Here is a 17,990-nt window from a genome sequence, read left to right on the forward strand (position 1 = left end):
ATTTCTTTTGTTCTGCAATGGTGAAGATTGCTGAAACACTTTTTGGGGTTTTTTCTTTCAGATAACCAGGGATTTCTCCTTCCTGGACTACATCCTGGGAGGCTGCCAGCTGATGTTTACTGTAAGGTCTTTTGCTTCTCTTGGGCCAGTAATAGTAACACGTATGGAATGGTCAAAACTGGGGAGGGAGGTTCTGCGTGAGATTTGGCACCAGCTTGGGTGGCTTTTCATGGCAATGAGAAGCTGTCCCATTTTGCTGTTAAACCATGTGGTTTGCGGGGGGGTGGGGGTCGTTAATGTGATGCTCGGGTGCGTCTAATAGCACAGAGGGAGCTGGCTAAACTTTTGGAGGTCAGACTCACAGAAAGACCCTTCACAAAATATTACTGACCTCTCTCTCCATCACAGGGTTTAACTACCCTCCAGTTTTTTTATGGAAGCTCTCCTTCTTTTGAAGCCAGCTGAGAGGCTTTGGGCTGTTAATGAGATGGTTTTCTGCATTTTTATTGGCATTTCCATCTTCTTTCAAGCTGGACCGCAGCTTGTCAGGAGGAAGTAATCGAGGATGTTAAAACCCCAAATAAAACCACCACAATGCAGAATTGGGGTTTTCAATTTCTGCAAACTTTTCTGGTGCGGTATCTGGAGAGCTGTGGGCACTCACAGTATTTCAGTTTGTATTTTGTTGTTTCATCTAAAAACACGATGTGGGGAGAGTAGTAGGAGGAGGAAGAGTTGCCATAGGAACAGGAGCAATTGGGAGAGCTTTTTGTGTGCCGTTCTGATGCTGGGTGCTAAGGTCTTGGTGCTGGAGAGTGAACAGAGGAGAAAAATCATTAAGTTTATTGGTAGCATGGAGCTCTTGTGTGAATTAAGCTTGAATGCAGAAATCTTTGCCCCCCATCTAGAGATCTGCCAGTTATTGGAGGGTTTCTCCCCCCCCAAGGCATCTTTGGTCCAAAAACCTTGGTGGGTTTCTGATGGGTGCAATGCCTGAGCTGGGAGGAGGATGCTGCCACATGTACCCCTGCCATTGGGAAAGACCACTGGTGTCCTCCTGCCGAGGGAGACAGTGGGGAGAGAAGGGCTGAAGCCACAGAGAAGAGGAGAATTGTGCCCAGCCACTTGCTTCGTGCTGGAGGCAGACCAGCTGGATCCCTCTGAAGTCTGTTGCGTGAGCGCTGCTCTTGGTGGCATTGCTTGCATGAGTGGGACACGTGCCTGTCTGACTCCAGCGAGCCCCTTCCCTGTGCCTCAGTTTCCCTCTTGCTCTCTGACCGTGCCCATGGTGGCTCGGTGGGAGCTGGGCACATGGGTGTGGGTGTTAGAGCAGTGAACCTGGGTGGGTAAGGCTGTAAAGTTGCTTGAGAAAAAAGTTGGGTTTTCATAGAACCATAGGATGGTTTGGGTTGGAAGGGACCTTTGAAGATCATCAGTTCCACCCCCTGCCCTGGGCAGGGACACCTCCCACCAGACCAGGTTGCTCAAAGCCACCTCCAACCTGTCCTTGACCCCCTCCAGGGATGGGGCAGCCACAGCTTCTCTGGGCAACCTGGGCCAGGCTCTCACCAGCCTCATTGTACAACATTTCTCCTTTATCTCCAATCTAAACCTACCCTCTTCCAGTTTAAAACCATGTCCCCTTGTCCTGTCAAGCCTATTTTACCAGTTGCGATGTCTTCTTGCCCCAGCCAGGCCAAGGTCCCTTCTCAGCCTTATCACAGTTCATCCTCTCCCATTACGGATATGGAGCAAAATCCCTTGTGAATCCCCTGAGCTCAATTTAGCCAGTGGAATTATTTTGGGTTTTGCCTATTTGCTAAGCAAACATGGTGAGTGCAGTCGCGCCGCCGGCTCGCCTCTTCCCAACCCTTCCTTCCCAGTCGTTCCAAATCGGGTGGCTCAGCATCTTGCCTCTTCTGACCCAATTTAACTGGGTCTGAGACGATAGGCGTTTCTACAAATGTCTTTAAATAGAAAGTCTAATTGAGGATGGAGAAGAAAAAAAACAGAGTGCCTTGCTGAGAAAGTCCCCTGAGAGCTCAGCATTTATTGGTCCCTGGGGAAGAAGCCTGGTGAAGCACGGCTGTCAGGAACGCTCCACTCAGGGTTGGAACTCTTTGATCAAAAACCTTGAGATCCAAATGCCCAGGTGCTCCTGGCTGCTTTGGTGTCCGTGGGGCTACTCAGTTCCTGAACTTAGCGCCTGGGAGATGGGCAATGAGAGTCCTGAGCTGGAGATGGTGGTGGCTTGCTCCAGCAGCAGGGCCTGCTTTGGGACACCTTACGTGGTGCTGGCTGGTGAAAAAGGCAGGTGTGATACTGAATGGCTTTGCCTAACCTAGTATTTAATCAGCTTTTTTTAGGGAAGGTGAAGAGCTGGATTTTGTTAAACTTTTTCAAAAGTTTGAGGTTTGGGTGTTGGTGGGACTGCTTATGGGCCTCAAAGGCAACAGAGGCTCGGTGGCCAGGTCTGCGGTGGTATCTGCTAATGCAGGACGGCTCTGTGCTTCTCTCTTGCCCACCCAGGTTGGGATTGACTTCACAGCCTCCAATGGGAACCCACGAGACCCCTCCTCTTTGCACTATATCAACCCCATGGGGACAAACGAGTACTTGTCGGCCATCTGGGCTGTCGGCCAGATCATCCAAGACTATGACTCGTAAGCACCGTGCCCTTCTGCCTCCACCCCTTTGCAAATGTTTCCCAGGCTTCCTGGGGGGCTGCTGGGATGCCTGTGTCTTGATTTCCCCTCTGCACAGCCAGGGCTAAAGAATACCTTGCTTTGGAAAAGCTACTTGAAAGAAAATTGCCATAGACATTGGGATGCAGGAGGAGGAGAGGGTAAGGACAGGGTTTCTCCTCTCCCCCCATTGCCACTGTTGAGAGGGAGGGTGGGTTAGCAGAGGTGGAGCATCCTCTATGGGGGGGCAGCTGGAGAGCAGCTGCTTGGTGCTTTCTCAGCTCGGAGGCAGATGTCCTCAGCTCCCTGGTATTTGCCATTGGCAGCTGCACCACCGGGCTGCCTTGTTCTCCATCGCCCTGAGGTGTGCAACGCGGAGAAATATCATCTTAGACATTGATAGAGAAAACAAAACAGAAATATGTTGGATAGTTAATCGTCAGGGTTACAGAACTGCAAGAGACTCATGTGTTTGGGCGAGAGGATGCTCCAGATCGCTGTGGGTGATGAAGCAAAACTGGACTCTCTTCTCTCTAAAGATGAAAAGCAAAAAGTGAACATCTACTCTCTCTCTGCTCAGTGCTCATGATTTTTAAAGGCACTCTGTCATCCAGGGGGAAGGGAAAGCTGGAACCTTTGTTAGTGGCTAGGGTTGGCTGGTGCTTTCACTGTAGCTGGGCGTTGGGCAGCTGGTAGCACGGGGAAGCTGTAACCAGAGCTGTGCAAGCCTGCTTCGTGTGTGTGTAAATCTACTCATAGGTTTTTCTTCTTCTCTTTTAGAGACAAGATGTTTCCTGCTCTGGGATTTGGCGCCCAGCTACCCCCAGACTGGAAGGTGAAGTGTCTTGACCATCTGGGCTTTTGAGATGGGTTTGTCCTGATATTGCCTGGGCAGGAGCAGAGCTGCCAGGGCTTCCCGGCTGGCTCGGTGGGGGAAAGGCTGTTGGGCAGAGGGGGAATGGTCGGATGCGGGATTTCAGCTGGTGGAGAGTGAGATGTGGCAGCATGGGTGGGAGGCAAGGTGGGGATGGGGCACAGGCAGCCCGTTCCTCCCTTCTGAGCTGGCATGAAAGCAGCAGCTCCCTGGCATCAATGGGCAGAGCCAGGCGTTGATTCATTTCCCTGGCAGGAGGCAGGAACAATTCTGGGCAAGGGAAAAGGCCCTAGGATGAATGTGTCAGACAGCAGCAAAGTCTGGAAGGGGGCTGGGTAGCCTAGATGTGATGTTGCACAGGCAAGGACTGGAGCAGAGAGGCTTTCCCAAAAGCCCCCTTGATCTTTTGTTTGGATTAGGCGCCGAAGGGATTAAAGGCACCCTGGTCCTGCATGGGAGTGAGCTGGAGCATCCTGCTCATCAGGAGGGATGCCATGGGCAGGGTTGGGGCTGCTTCTGCAGCCCACACTGGCTGGTGGGGAGCATCTCACAGCTGAGAAGATGTGCTGGGCACCACCATCTTTCATTACTGGTTGGGTCTTTTGGCTGCTTTTTGGTCACGCCCTTAGTTATGTATTTTCTTTCTGCTCGCTGGTTTTGAGAAGTCATGTAAGTCACGAGTAGCCATGAATCAGGCCCGGGAGCTCATCGCTGCCAGCCCTTGAGGCTGGGGATGTCCTGCCTGCTCCAGCTTTGTGCTTTTCTCTGCTCTCCCCTCAGCCAAAATACATGTGACTCGAGTGGGAGCTCTCACTGTTTGCCAGCCACAGGAGGAGATCCCTCCGTGTGCACTTTTGGACCTGATTCATCCTCCTCGGCCAGCAAATGTCTCTGGTCTGTCACTTCACCACTTTCGGTGGGAAAATCTTGGTAGGCAGCTTCCAAGCCCTAACAGCCAGCTGCCATCAGGGATTTATTTCCATTCCTTGGGGGGAGGAACGGGAATGGAAAAGGCAACGGGGAATGAAAGGGTAGGGTGGCTGGGGCTGCTGGGGGAATGGGTGAATCATTACAGCGAGCATCCCTCAGCGCCTGTGGGAAAGGCATTGCTGGGCTGGAAATGGCCCTTCCTGCAAGGCTGGAGGGGGGTACCGGGTCAAGGATGCTGCCTGGGTGCTGGGGGGCAGAGGGGTGCTCCTCTTCTGCTCCCCCTGCTCCTGCAGCCTACCACAGAGATATTTCCCACTGCTCCTGCAGGCATGGGGATGTTCTGTAAGTGCTACCAGAAAAAACACCTTGGTTTCCCCCAGAATGATGTCTAAGCCCGCTTGAACCCCAGTGGAGAACAGCTCTCCCTTCCCAGGTGCTTGGTCCATGCCTAAAGATCACCATCCCTAACACCTGGAGCGACCCAAGGCTGAACAGGGCTTTGAGCAACCTGGTCTGGTGGGAGGTGTCCCTGCCCAGGGAGGGGGGTGGGACTGGATGGGCTTTAAGGTCCCTTCCAACCCAAGCCATTCTATGATTCTATGACCCATCAGTTGCCTCACGTTAGGTGTGGGGCCATCCCCCGTGCATCACCCTCTACCCTCCAGCTCACGGGGTCTGTGCATCACCGTCTCGCCTCACTCGTTAAAGGCTTTTTGTCAATCAAGGCTTATTAGGTAATTTCAAAGCCAAAACAGCGGTTCTTCATTGAAACCTGTGCCCTGCGTGACGGCGGGGAGTAGTGTGGCCAGCGATACTCCCGGGGGACACGACAAAGGGTGACTGTTGTATCCACAGACCGGAGTGAAAACGGGGAGGATCGTTAAGAGATGAGTCATATAAATCGCTCCTGTTGCCATGGCTCCCCCAGTGCTTCCCAAGCGCCCGTTTAAGTGAGATGTTTTGCATACAAAAGTCTCGTTGGAAATGTCAAAGAACATCTTGCCATGTAACAGCTCTGTACAGAGCCTCGAGCGGTTTCCCAGCAGGGAACAGGAGAGGGAAGCAGATGGATTGTGGTTTCTGGGGGATGAGCAAAGGCAAGGCAGCAGCGGAGAGGGTGATGGTTAACATCAGAGCCCCACCAGTTGCCCCGGGTTTTGAAGAGAATCGTAGAATCACAAAATGGTTTGGATTGGAAAGAACCTTTAAAGACCATATAGTCCAACCCCCCTGCCACGGGCAGGGACATCGCCAACTAGACCAGGTTGCTCAGAGACCCGTCCAACCTGGCCTGGAATGTTTCCAGGGATGGGGCAGCCACCACCTCTCTGGGCAACCTGGGCCAGGGTTTTGTCTTCCTCATTGTAAAAAATTTCCTCCTTCTATCTCGTCTGATGGGGTTGGCCAAAGGAAATGTCTTTGTGCCCACAGAACTTGGCCTCTCCAGCCAAAGCTGGTGGCTTTGGTGACAAGCCACCCCCCAAGGCTTTCCATCCATTTGCCTTTTTTTTTCACCTATAGAGAAACTGAGTTGTGGCAGGAGTGGGATTGCTGGGGGAGGTGGCAGAGAACTCTCTGCAGGACTGGTTCCCCAACACAGGCTCTGGCCATGCATCTGTAATTCCTGATAGGAAAAGATGGAGCTACCCCATCCAGGACTTGAAGAGGACACAGGCTGGCTGCAGATGAATGTCTTACCCTCTGGGGTGGTTTGAAAGACTTTCTCCCTGTAGGTTACCGGTGAATGTGATACCTGTAGGTGCTCCATATACATTTAATTGGACTCTGTTTTTCAAAGTATGAGCTGAATAGGGAATTAGATCCTTTTTTGTTGTTGTTGTTATTTTGAAGCCCTCTTGTTGAATTTTCTAGCAGGCATATATACAGAGATAGATAAAATCTCTAAAAACTCCAGAGGAGGTTTTGCAACACTTATGCCACACAGGGGGTCTGCTCTGTAGATGGTGAGGAACACATCTCCAGACCATTCTGTTGCTGCTTAAAAGAAAGAGAAACCCCTCTTTTTGTAGTACAAAACATGGAAATATTTTTGCTTGCCTTATCTATAAATACTCCTATGGCAGAATTCTGAACATCTCCTAAAAAAAAAAAAAAAGTGCTTTACAACTGAAAATAAGAAATTTGAATTTGAATATATTGCCCAAAGTTGAGGCTTCTATGAGAAAGGGCATATGCAAAATCAAGTAACGCGTTTCAGACTGTGTCTCCAGCCCTGGGGTTCCGGGTGGCTGGGAGCGTGACTGGTTGTGCTCAAGAGGCACGGAGAGACCCAAGCAGGCTGTTGACATTTGCGCGTCCGACAGCTCGGCAGCTTTGCAGCATGGGGAGGACTTTTGGTTGACCTACTTTTGTTTGGTTGCTATTTCCCACCCCACAGCCTCTTGCAAAAATAGTTTCCGGCGCTTTCGACACAATGCCCAGTATAATTGGAAAGTCTGAATCAGATGCGTGTCGCTTTTGCAGTCTCAGGAGGACTTCTGCTTCACATGGTGCTTTAGAGGGCGGTCATTTTGCCAGCGTTATGAATACAAGTCCTGAAGTGATCCCCTGGATGAGTAGCTCAGCAAACCACCACCCTTGAGAGGGAGAAAATATCCTTGTTTTATAACTCTGGCATGAACAGAGTGGGAGTTTTTTGTTTCAGAGCCCTTTAGGTGGTGGCCTGAAAGCCCAAATCACCCCCTTCAACCTTCAGAGGTGCTGGAAGAGGCAGTCACGTGTCCTTGGTTCTCCTGAGAGTCTGTTGGCTTTTCAAGGTGCCTGAATTGCAGGTGCAGAGTGAGGAATCCCTAAGCCCCAACATCTGATGGTTGTTCCCCAAGCAAGCTGTTGACCCCCGCCAACACTGGCAAGGTTCATATTGGAGGTCAGGAGTCCTGACCCTCTCTTGCAGCCAGGCTGCTGAGCTGCCCTGCCATTGATGGCAGAGACAGGTTCAAACGTTGCCCAACGTTTTGTGGTTTCTGTCTGCAAGGTCCTGCTGTAGCAGTAGATGAGGAAGGTTTTGAGATTCTCAGTCAGCACTGCTGTTTGGTTTCTCTGGCTGGGGTAGTGCAACAAGCCAGGGACAGGGGTGTGCAGGGCCATCTGCTGTTGCCAGTGCCCCACAGGACCTCCCAGTGACAGCATCTCCCTCAGCTTGAAAGGAGATTGTAGAAAACTTGAAAGATCTTGCACCTGACTTGGAGGAGGGATGGTTTCATGATCAATGAAAACCAGCTGAGTTTGTGCTGGAACTTGCTGTCCATCATGCCCAAGAATTCACATCACCTCTTCCATGCTGCCTTTCACCCTCATGATGACCCAGATGATGAAGCTAATCATCTGCTGGCTCTTTCATGGTAGCTGACATGCCAGATGAGGTCTTCAACCTGCTGCCTCCCTCCTGCTGCACCTTGCCACATGCAGAGAGATAGGGAACCAGGATGTTGCCAGAGCTGGAGCTCCCTGTGATGCTAATTGAGTTTTCTCCCTTTATAACCTCCAGCAGAGTGAAGTAATTTCTCCTAGTGACTGGTGAGATGGCCCAGCTGGCTGAGAGCACCCCTTTTGCCTGCTCTCCCTCTGAGCAGCCAGTGGGAAGCCGTGTGGACAAACCTACTTTGATAGCTGTAGAAGAATGCATGGTATGATAATTTCAGGTGGCTCCATGATGGGGGATCGAGGAACCAGCCCATCCTCAAATGCTGGTCAACCCTGACCACATTTATATTTGCTGCTCCTTGCTGTTCGGTCTGGGAAGTGTTTGCAGAAGGCTGGGAAGTGTTGCTGACCCAGCAGGATGGACCACAACATCTCTGACCACCAGGCTGCCTCAGGGGAGCATCAGACCCAAACCAGCCTTGCACCGTCAACTAAATTGATTGCGAGCAGCCTGCTCTGCACTGGCCCTCTGTGTTAATTTAGGTCTTTTCTTCTCCACAGGTATCCCATGAATTTGCCATTAACTTCAATCCCACGAACCCGTTTTGTTCAGGTAAGCATCTACCAGGTCTTTAGGACTCCTTAGATGCCTTCAGTGTCTTCTGTCCTTCCCTCTGCATTTCTCCAGTAACATTTGGGGATTTTTCAAGGTCTGTTCAGAGACAGACATTAACGGTGAGGCAGAGCACATGCTAAGGGTGCACTCAGAGGAAAGCAGAGAAAATTTGTGTAGGAAGGCCCAGGGTAAAATGCAACTGGATTCAGACAGTGTAAAATCCGCCTTTGCTCTGATGTCTGGTGTGTCCTACCAGCCGTCTGCTCCTCCAGTGAGCCTGCATGAAACACTAAGCCTGTTCAGCAGATGGGGAATGCAGAGTTAATGCTTCATTTAGCAACTGAGGGCTGGCCACAGTCATGGCTGAAGAACTGCTCAAATTTGAGTGGTAAGGGCTACTGTGGACCCCAAAAGTCATCTGGTTAGACATCTGCCTCAGCCCAGCAAAGCAGGGGCTTGGGCTGCCTCCAGACCTCACTGGTAGGTTCATGAAAGCTGACTGTGAACATCTGCTTTTCTGCTGCCTTTTGTTCATTCAGTCCCTCTGTGGTATCCGTAAAGAATTCCTTGGACCTGATTTATTGCAGGTGTTATGGGATGGAGAAGCCACCGTCCTGCAACTCTTACCAGTGACAGTTCCTACCCAAAGAACTGGTTATCAGCTGATGAATTGTGAAATTGGTCATTTTTGAATTGCACACCTATGCATCCTTTCGGGAGAGCAGCCATTTACCCTGTTCTGACGTGGCAGAAGCAGAAGAGTCTCCAACGGCCTGCGGGTTCCAGGCACAGTTTGGGAGCTCAGAGGGTGCTTCTGGGCTTGTTTTGCTTCTCTCTGCTACGTCTGTCTGGTTTTTGGCTATGCTCAGAGACCAGGAGTTGCTTTTATTTTTGCTCCTCCTCTTTGGCTGATTCTGAGATTTTTGCAGAAACCCAAGGAAAGCTTTCTTTGACAGTGGGCACTGCAAGGGCTCTCTTACCCCAGGAGGTCTGAGGACCCACTACAAAGTGACTAAAGAGCAAAGTGCTGGTATTACAAAATTTGAGTGGTAGAGGATGAAACTTGTGGAGCTGGATGAATTTGGGAGGAGGAAAAATAGGTCTAACTTCAGCTCCCATGGCAGCATTAGCTAATGATGGTTAATTGGACTTGTGGTGGGCCTGAGCTGTGGCGCATTGTAACGCTTGGCTGCTCTGCTTTCCCTGAAGGAGTGGAGGGCATTGTCCAAGCGTACTCGGCCTGCCTGCCCCACATCCGCTTCTATGGACCCACCAACTTCTCCCCCATCGTCAACCATGTGGCCCGCTTCGCGGCTCAGGCCACCCAACAGGAGGCTGCATCCGTAAGTCCATAAGATCCCGCGATGTGATGGCCATCCCGACGGCTTTGGGCAGGGAAAGGCAAAGCTTGAGCTTGCTTTCTTCTTACCCCTTTCTGTGGGCAGGGAGGTAGGGTTTCCCACCGGGACCATCCCTGTGGTCCCTGCAGCTGTGGGCTCTCAGTTGGCTATCGTCACTTCAGACAGAGAACATAGTCATCGCAGATGCTTCTTAGGGAGAAAAAAATAAACAACTCAAAAAACTTGACAGCAGTCAACAAAACTGCAGCTGTGGAAAATCAGAAATCATTGGAGAGAGAATTGAGATGAGAGTGGGAGGTGCCATGAGGTGGGCATCCCTTGGATTTATACAGATGTCTTAAGCACTGTCTTAAACGTTGGTCCCCTTATCTCAGAGGATCAAACAGCCCTGGGAATGGTAGTGAGAGAGTTGGCCAAGCAGTAAGGCTGTCACCATCTGGCCTGGGAAGTCAAGTAGGAATATCAGAGATGCATAAAATCATGAATGGTGAAAAAATGATTGATTTCTCCCTAATTCTTACAGGGAAAGCCTGCAAGGCCCCCCAGGAATGGCTGGGTGATGGGTATCCCACCGGCCAGTGCACACTGGAGTCAGGGAGCTGAGACCACCCTGGGACAGTGCCCGGGCTGAGGATTGTGAAGGTCTGGAGAGGAAAGGGGTGTGTTCATGGCAGATCCAACTACCAAGGGCCATTCACTGCTGTGCTGGGGCGAGCTCGGGCTCAGGAGTCCCTGACGTGTGCCAGCCAACAGCTGGCAGGAGACAGGAAAGGATAACTTAGTTCTTCTCAATTTTTTCTTAGAACGTCCTCTGCTGACCTCCAAGGGGCTTTGCTCTGAGGAGACAACCTCTGTCCTTATGGATACGTGGGGAACGATAGCCCTGAGGAGCGTGGTCCTTGCTTTCTAAACAGCCTCTGGCTCCTGCGTGCTGCAGGACTGTCCTGGGGCAGGACAGACTGAACAGTCCTGGGGTCCCTGGGGGGCACAAGAACGGTGATGCTGCTGCCGTAGCGCGGGTGGGAAACATGGCTTCAAACCTTTGGCTTATTTCCCGTTGACACACAAAAAACAGCTGGAGGAAGCATCTCCTTGTCCTCTGTGAAGATCTCCTGGGGAGATCCGGGGGTGCACACCCATCCTTGCAATCAGCAGCAGGAGCAAGTGAGCTTGTGCCGTAAAGCATGAGGCTTCTGACGTGGCTGATGGCCGAATCCGAACCTTTTGCCAGGAGAAGACCTTTCTGTTATTCACCTTTGAATGGCTTTTTATATTTGAGGGGGAATTGCGGCAAACCCTGGGATGGCTCAGTTTGATCATTGCTTTTCACGCCACTTGGATGAGCAGCGGGCTCAGAGCCAAGCTCCGAGTTCCTGCACAGCCGCTCCAGCCGCTCGGCAATCCTGGAAGTCCCCGTTAATTAGTCCATCAGACCGTTCGCATCCATATGTCCAAAAGCTGCTTATTAGCCAGGGGGGGCCTCATACAACCATGCTTGGTTGTACGGGGCCGGCAGGGAGCCGGTGCCAGCGTGGATTTGGAGGGTGAGGTTGAAGGGATGCCAGGATGCCCGTGTGTGCCAGCACCTGCACTGGTGATGACTGGAGCATCCTCTTAGGGGTGTGAAGAGCATCTGAAGGCTGCGAGATGGAGCTCACTTGGGTGCCTGTTGGGTCCCCATGGCAGGAGGCTGCTCATGGAGGACGGCAGGTCTGGCCTCTGGGTTTTGCTGGCCAAGGGCAGTTCGGCAGGAGCTGCCTCAAGGGAAAAGCATCCCTGATTCCTGCCTGGAGCAGAGCTGGAGCACACCCTAAACCTCCTCCCCAAGGGGAGGTTTAGATCCCCAAGGGGATCTTTTCCAGCCTTGCCTTGCATGCTGTTGCTCTTCCCAGCTCCAGGCATGAGGAAATGCTGAATTTGGTTTAATTCAGCACAAATCCAGGGCGCTTCTGATTTTTTCGTTTTCTCTCTCGGCATCAGTGGGGGAGGGAGAAGCCCACAGGCTCTGCACTGAGCAGAGGCGCTAATCGTATGCAAATTGCACCCCTCTGTTGGCATTAAAAGTTTAATCAAGGGAGATTTTAAATAATGGGCACTAATAGTGCTGTCAGAGGCAAGCCTGGGTAGGCTCGGTCTTTTTTATTTTTTGGAAGCACAATGTGTTATTGATGAGGGATCTTGCTCCCTCTTCCATCCCATCTTCACCCCTGATGCTGCTGGCCTCGGTGGCCACCTGGACCTGCCCTCCTCTTCCTCCTGCTCTCACTTGCTCCCAGCATTTAAAACAAAAAAACCTTCTAGTTTTTCCATGGCAACGCGGATCACAAACACCACAGCCGTCGGCTCTTAAGGGATGGGAGGACTAAAATGTGCCGGGGAGGAAGAGACAGAGAGATTCACACGATTTGACTCTCAAGGAAGGATTAATAAGCTTTAGGGAATTAAAACACACCTTTCCAGCAGGGCCCCTGCATCCAAACCTCCCCTTTTCTTACCCCATGCTGCTTAATGCTGCCTAATCCCTTGAAGTCCTGCTCAGGCGTGTGAGCCTAATTGCTGATATCGCTAGCAAACCATCAGGAATCATCCCTAAAGTCCCTGTGAATTCAGAGATCAGCCATTTTAACAACAAAAAGAGGAGAAAAGGGAAAGGTTCTGCTGGGTTGGTGTGCTGATGGAGACCCTAGCCTGGGGGGACCCGGCCATGGGGCCAGCCTGGTCCCTGCCCACCCAGCTCCCAGCTGGCGCCTGGAGCCTGGAGGTGCCACTAGCACCCCTGCCCTGTTGCCATTTTACTGAGTCCTCCAAAATTGTCATTGCTGCTTGGGGAATCTCCCGCTGATGCTCTTGTGTGGTGCCCACTGCTCCCTTGCTTGTAACAATGCTCCCCGGGCTTTGAGGCTGATCCCCAGCATCATCTCTTACTCCACTTGGCCTCTGAAATACGTCATGATAAACATTTGGTGAGCTCTGCTTTCCTCCTCTTTGGCTGCATTCTTTCCAGCATTTTTCTCTGATCGTGTTATGGATTTCACAGAAAAAAAGGGAACAAAGGGAAATAGTCTTTCTGGGTTTCTTCTTTTTGACCATGCAGAGGCCAGTTTTGCACCGATTTATTCACAGGTACTGGCAGGATGGGGAGGAAGGGTCGAATCAGAGTAAAGTCGTTCCCATTATCAGGTTTTACTCTTCCTCCCGTACTGGTTCCCGGACAGGGTCAGGCCCCAGCACTTGTCCTGCTTCCAGTGATGACCAGTGCTGGCTCCCACGTAGGAACAGGCAGGTCTTCTCCTGGAGTTTAGTCTTACCCTCCAGACTAGGTTGTTGGGGTCCTGCTCTTCAGACCTATGTCTCCCTGTGATTTGCTATGAAAAGTTTGGATTTAGGGAAAAAACTAAACCCTGGGCAGTGCTCTGCAGGCAGCATTAAAGCATCAGAAGGGGGCGGGGGGTGGGGAAGGGGCTGGCTGGGGAAAACCCCCTCACCAGCGGCCACGGGTTGGATTTAAGCTCGACCCAGCCTTGTTTGTACTTGGAGTTTAGCACCGGAGCATGTCGAGGGAAGATGACACTTAGGGAAGGTTTCAGGAGATGTGGGCTGGAGGAAGATCAGGAAAATGGGCTTGGGGCTGGGTTCCCTCCCTTGCTTTTCCAGGACGTCTGTGCTAGTGTTTTTCAGAGGAAATGGAAAGAATGAGGAGAGGAACAAAGCGCTTTAATGTGCTTAAGTGCTTGTTTTCGTAATTTCTCCAGCACATGCAAGCTGTGTAATGTGCCAAAATTGAACCATTACTTTCCCCTGTGGCGGAGGAGATGGGCTTTTTGGGGATGTGCATGCCTGAGATGTGCTGAGTTGAGTCCAGCGGGAGTGTCTGTCTGTTTGTCCATCCTCCCCTAGCTCCGTGGACCAGCCCTGTCACCCTCCTTTCCCTGTGGGAAGGGGACTGGGTGCCAATGCCGCTGCTCTGGCACCTCCCCAGCTTTCTGGTACCCTCTGCATCCCCCTTCGTGCCTCTGAGACCCATGGCTTTGCATGAGAGACGGACCAGCCCTGAGCACGGGATGGGCCCCCCGCCCCACTCTGGGATGCAGGAGATGCTCCCCGCCGGCACAGGGATGTATCGATAGGGACCACCCTGAAATGCACCCCCTGTGTGTGGGGAGGGGGAGATTTCATCTCCCAGCTGGGCTCCTGTCCCGGCTCCAAACTCCTGGCCATGACAGCTCTGCACAGGTTGGGTTTGGGTTTTTTTTTTTCATCATTAAGTATAGGAAATCAGCAAAATATTCTGGAGTTTATTTGTTGTTTGGTTATTATCTTTCAAAAACCTGGGGGAATGGGAGCACCTGAAATTCCTGGGTGCTGCTGAAGGGGGGTGACGCCGGCTGTCCTGAGAAGCAATGCACCTCATGATCCCAAATTCCCAGGGGACCTTCCTCCCCACAACACGCGGCGCACCCCAGCCGCTCGCACGCTGTGGTGCAGGTGTCCCAGCATCCCGCTGGGTCTGACCCTCTGCCCTCCCCTCCGCAGCAATACTTCATCCTCCTCATCATCACGGATGGGGTGATCAGTGACATGGACGAGACCAGACATGCCGTGGTGCAGGCGTCCAAGCTGCCCATGTCCATCATCATCGTCGGGGTGGGCAATGCTGACTTCGCCGCCATGGAGTTCCTGGATGGGGACAGCCGGGTGCTGCGCTCCCACACCGGCGAGGAGGCCGTGCGCGACATCGTCCAGTTCGTGCCCTTCCGGGATTTCCGCAACGTGAGTATGGGCAGCGAGGAAGGGGGGTCACAGGCAGAAAGGGGGTCTTGAGTCTAGAAATGAGACCGGACATGGAGCAGTCCTGCTGGAGGCAAAAGGCAGAGGGCTGGCACCCCGGCCTTAACCACCGCATCCCTTGGGGATGCTGGCATGGACCACGTAAGTCAGCGCTGCAGCTGCGTCTCCATAGTGTGCTCCATCTGAGCATCCCCCCCATCTCCACCACCCCTCGTCACAATAACTATTAATTGTAGCAGGGTCATGGCAGCGACCTGGGCTTGCATCCCTAAGCTGTGGTCCCATGCCAGCGTCTCCCACTCGGGCCTCATCCAGCACCCACACGCTGAGGGGATAAAGCCAAATTGCCCCAATTGGGGGTGAGCCCTGAACCCTCCCCCACCCCCCTGGTCCCCTCCAAGTGCTGGCAGAAAGGGGTGATGGTGGCCACTGGCCCTGCACGTGTCCCCTCTGTGGGATGGTCCCTGCTGCCCACTGCCCAATGCGCTGCTGTGTGTTGGAAAAAAGTTAGTGAAGGAAGGAAAAAAACACCCAAACCAAACAAAAAGAGAAAAGAAGCTGCAGTTCTCTGCCCCCCTCGATCGGCCAGGAGTCGGGCCTGGGCCGGGGGCTGCTGCTGGCACAGGGCTGCCGGAGGGGGCAGAAAAATCAGCCTGTGCTTATCTTTCCTCTTTTTGCAACTCAATACCTGGTTTTACTAACCTACTGAGCACGTTTTTTTCCCTTCCGACCAGAGAATTTCCTCCGGGAGGGGAGGTGTAGTACAGAGTGTAATCCCAGGTGTACAAACTGGAACATAGGAGGTTCCACTCAAATATGAGAAGGAACTTCTTTCCGGTGAGGGTGCCAGAGCCCTGGAACAGGCTGCCCAGGGAGGGTGTGGAGTCCCCTTCTCTGGAGATCTTCAAGACCCACCTGGATGCAGTCCTGAGTAACGTGCTCTGACATGCTCTGGGCAATCCTGCTTCGGCAGGGGAGTTGGACTAGATGATCTTTATGGTCCCTTCCAACTCTAAAAATTCAGTGAAATTCAGTGAAACGCCGGCTGCCGATGGACTCTGGGGGGGGTATTCAATGAATTGCCGTGATCTGGCGTTGGGGACAGCCCAGCCACGTTCTCCCTGTGGCCGTTCTGATGGCGGTGTCTGCTCCTTCTCGCCTGCAGGCCCCCAAGGAGACCCTGGCCAAGGCTGTGCTGGCGGAGCTGCCCCAGCAGGTCGTGCAGTACTTCAAGCACCGAAACCTGCCGCCCATCAACTCGGAGCCCGCGTAGAGCCGCGTCCCGCTGCATGCCACCTGAGCCCCTCCATCCTACCCAAAGCGCATGTTCCACATGCTTTTAAGAGAAGAATACACCCCACCCCGCTCCCCCTCCACCCCCGAAACACTTTGTACTTCTTAATTTAATTGCTAAGCCCTTAAAACTCATCCCAGAGAAGCGTCTGGATTCATTTTGTACAGTCCCAGCCCGAGGTAACACTAAGCGGCCAGGCCATGCCCTGGTCCTGCTCCGTTGAGTTACTTTTCAGTATTGAATGCACTTTGTATAATTTCAGTGGAACAGGATACAATTTTTACAATCAAAACTGGCTTTTTTTTTTCCAAGCAATGAAACGCTTAATATATTATTATCGTTCAATGAACCGGTCGTTGTATAGTTCACGTATCTCGTGTTGTACCTCTGTCGCGCTCTACGGTCATTTTTATACTGTGTACATGTCATATTTGTTATACTCAGGTTAATAAAGAAACTCAGACATTTAAAACAAGGGTCCGGGACATTTAAAACACAAGGGAGCGTGGGCAGCAGTGCTGGGTGTTGGTGTCACCCTGGGGTCAGCCCCAAGCCATTGATGGCATCTTGCTGGAGGGCGACTGGAGGTGGAGGTGAGTATGGATGTCCTTGCTCCTCATCAGCTCCCAGCGCCCACCAGAAACTCCCTCTGCCAGTCTGTTGGTGGTTCACGGGTGTTTTCCCAAGCACGCGTCCGCGTGCTTGGGAAAACACCCATGAACCACCAACAGACTGGCAGAGGGAGTTTGATGGTTCACCACTGCTGTTAACTAGAGGAAGGTCTATCTAACTGCCCCATGTAGCCCCACGGCTCAGCCAAAGTGTGGAGCCAAGGCTGATGGCGAGGCCCCATCCCTCAGGAGAGGTGGGACTGCTCCGGGAAAACATTTCCCACCCAAAGCCCCCTGGAAAGGAAAAAAAAAAACCAACTACCACCACCCCTTTCCAAATGGAGAAGCAGCCTTTGAAGGGTGGCTCGTTTAAAAATAATGGGGGTTGACATGGTGCTGGGGGACATTGTTCGGTGATGGTTTTTTTGTCAGTTAGGCTGATTGATGGTTGGACCAGATGATCTTGAAGGTCCCTTCCAACCTAGATGATTCTATGATTCTATAATGCTGGGGGGGTGGATAAAGCACACACTATGCAGTCATGGCAAGAGAGAACAGTCTTAAAAACGTAAAAAAATAAACAAAACACACACACACCCCCTCCCAAATCTAAATCCACCACTGAATGACAGAGCTGCTGGAGCCAGCCGTTCTTCAGCGTGTTGGCCCCAGGGGTAACGTCACTGCCACAGCTACCATCTCCAGGAGATTTACCCTCCATCCCTCACACTCCTCAAGTCCCAGCATGTCTCTCGCTGTGCTTCAGTATTTTAATGTCAGAGGACTTCCGACTGTGAGAAGGTACATGGGACCAGCGGATGGACGGACGAGCTGGGACAGCTTTGCAGTGTGCTCACAAGGGCCAGGCCTGAGAACAGCAGAGGTGACTCCGACTCAAAGGCTTGTGCGAGCTCAAGGTGCTCCCCAAGTGCCCTAAAAGAAACTAGGGGGCTCTCAAGCCTGTTTTTGACCAAATTACGGCTCCTCCTGGCCATGCAGGGTCAAACACAACCACCATCACCCATTCTGGGTCTCACCTGCAGCCCCCATGGGCCACCACCACCACCTCCACCCACAGCAGATGGCCCCAGTGTGGTCACAGCCAGGCCAGGCTGCTCCAGCTCTGCAGAGGGATTGCTGACCTAGCTTAATGCCAGGGAAGAACACCTACATCTCTCACTCCAACTGCTCAGAGCTCTTACAAATGCAACTTTCAAGAAAAATGGGCTTTTTTTTTTTTTTTTGTGCACCAGTTCCGTTTCGCTCCACAGCTAAGTATGACGGAAGTCAAAAGCAAAGCACTAGGGAGGCCGTGAGTGATCTAACTATTTTCCACCTGAAAGCACCATAATGAGAGTAGCTGTAGGAGAGGCAGGAGCGACTCTGGAGCAAACACCAAAGAGGTGCCAGGCAGCAGGGGAGGAACTGCAGTGTGTTTGTATAGATCA

General features: G+C 52.2%; 1 protein-coding gene across 1 annotated transcript in view; it reads left to right on the forward strand.

Moving 5' to 3' along the window:
- CPNE2 (copine 2) overlaps positions 1 to 16,399 on the forward strand; it is a 41,965-nt gene extending 25,566 nt beyond the window's left edge. The window contains exons 9-15 of the mRNA XM_074152872.1: positions 62 to 121; positions 2,530 to 2,663; positions 3,465 to 3,519; positions 8,434 to 8,485; positions 9,698 to 9,831; positions 14,383 to 14,619; positions 15,803 to 16,399. Of these exons, the coding sequence (XP_074008973.1) occupies positions 62 to 121; positions 2,530 to 2,663; positions 3,465 to 3,519; positions 8,434 to 8,485; positions 9,698 to 9,831; positions 14,383 to 14,619; positions 15,803 to 15,910 (780 nt within the window). The 3' untranslated portion in view covers positions 15,911 to 16,399. The remainder of the gene's footprint in view (positions 1 to 61; positions 122 to 2,529; positions 2,664 to 3,464; positions 3,520 to 8,433; positions 8,486 to 9,697; positions 9,832 to 14,382; positions 14,620 to 15,802) is intronic.
- The last annotated feature ends 1,591 nt before the right edge of the window (positions 16,400 to 17,990 follow it).

This window comes from Numenius arquata, chromosome 8 (genome assembly GCF_964106895.1).
Source record: "Numenius arquata chromosome 8, bNumArq3.hap1.1, whole genome shotgun sequence".
Taxonomy (NCBI): domain Eukaryota; kingdom Metazoa; phylum Chordata; class Aves; order Charadriiformes; family Scolopacidae; genus Numenius; species Numenius arquata.